This window comes from Nanorana parkeri, unplaced genomic scaffold (assembly GCF_000935625.1).
Source record: "Nanorana parkeri isolate BGI_ZX_2015 unplaced genomic scaffold, ASM93562v1 scaffold339, whole genome shotgun sequence".
In the NCBI taxonomy this organism is placed as follows: Eukaryota; Metazoa; Chordata; class Amphibia; order Anura; family Dicroglossidae; genus Nanorana; species Nanorana parkeri.
This window is the reverse complement of record NW_017306607.1, coordinates 653,553-654,591: the sequence shown is the minus strand read 5'-3', so window position 1 is coordinate 654,591 and position 1,039 is coordinate 653,553. Positions and strand designations below refer to the sequence as shown.

The following is a 1,039-nucleotide window of genomic DNA, read 5'->3' as shown; positions in this document are numbered from 1 at the left end:
CTCGTTGGCTAATTGGAATGAAGGGAAGGTAGGAGGGGGGGCAGGCAAATTGTAGCTTTTCCCAATGAGAATGGACTAACATTCGGGCACAGAGGAGACACTAAAAGCTGCTTCAGGAATGTGCACACACCTCTACATTCCTGCACCTTATATCTATGGGGTCAGTAGGGTTTTCTTTATTATTGTTAAAGCAAACGTCACGTGAAGCCAAGCAGCCAGGCAACCAGAAATTGCAGCCCTGTTATCTCTCTCATGACATATTTATCGAATTACAATGAACAAAATGAGACTTGCCTAAAAGAGGACCTGTCACCATGCAAACAGCCGTTTGAGTACCCTTAGATCAAAGTTGCCATTCTTCATTCACAGAGCAGTGTACCCTTCCCAGGACAGCGATGAGAAAAGCAATTTGCAGCCTGAGAGTCTGAGAACGGCAACTTCCACCTGAGGCTTCTCACTTCCACCCGAGGCATTTTGTGCCCATAGATTTCCTCTGATCAGTCAGTTGCAGTTTTTTGTTGCCTAACCTTTATGTTATCCACAGTACGTTTGAGGTGGTTGAGGGACTGTGGAATGACGTGGAGCCAGTTGCTGGCGGTGGTGTGTAGGGTTCTCATCCAGGCCGGGCGCCCGTCAGACGTGGAGTCCGTCCTCTGTTTCTTCTCAGTCTCCGCGTAAGCCAAGTCATCCTCATCCTCCAGCATTTGCATTTTCAGCATTTTACTGATCATGTCAATGCCTGAACCACAGAGGGGAGAAAGCAAAAACATGCGGGACAAAGTAAACTAAACCGAATCTGAAAGCACAACAGAAAGTCAGAGAACGGGGCGAGGACATTCGGGGCGACAGAGACATGAACGTGTGAGAGAGTGTGCAGGTTCTCTACCCAACGTGTGAGGGGAGTCATCTGCTTTCTGATGGATATTCCCCAAATCCCATTAAAGTATAACCACAGCTACAACCATTTTTGTTTTGTATAGAGCAAGAAAAGGGTCAGGACCTCTCTGGTCCCGACAACGCCATTCCGCAGGTCTACAAA

At 47.6% G+C, this 1,039-nt stretch overlaps 1 protein-coding gene across 1 annotated transcript in view; it reads right to left on the bottom strand.

Moving 5' to 3' along the window:
* DYNC1H1 (dynein cytoplasmic 1 heavy chain 1) overlaps positions 1-1,039 on the bottom strand; it is a 77,830-nt gene that overhangs the window by 5,936 nt on the left and 70,855 nt on the right. The window contains exon 74 of the mRNA XM_018558435.1: positions 528-739. Within this exon, the coding sequence (XP_018413937.1) occupies positions 528-739 (212 nt within the window). The remainder of the gene's footprint in view (positions 1-527; positions 740-1,039) is intronic.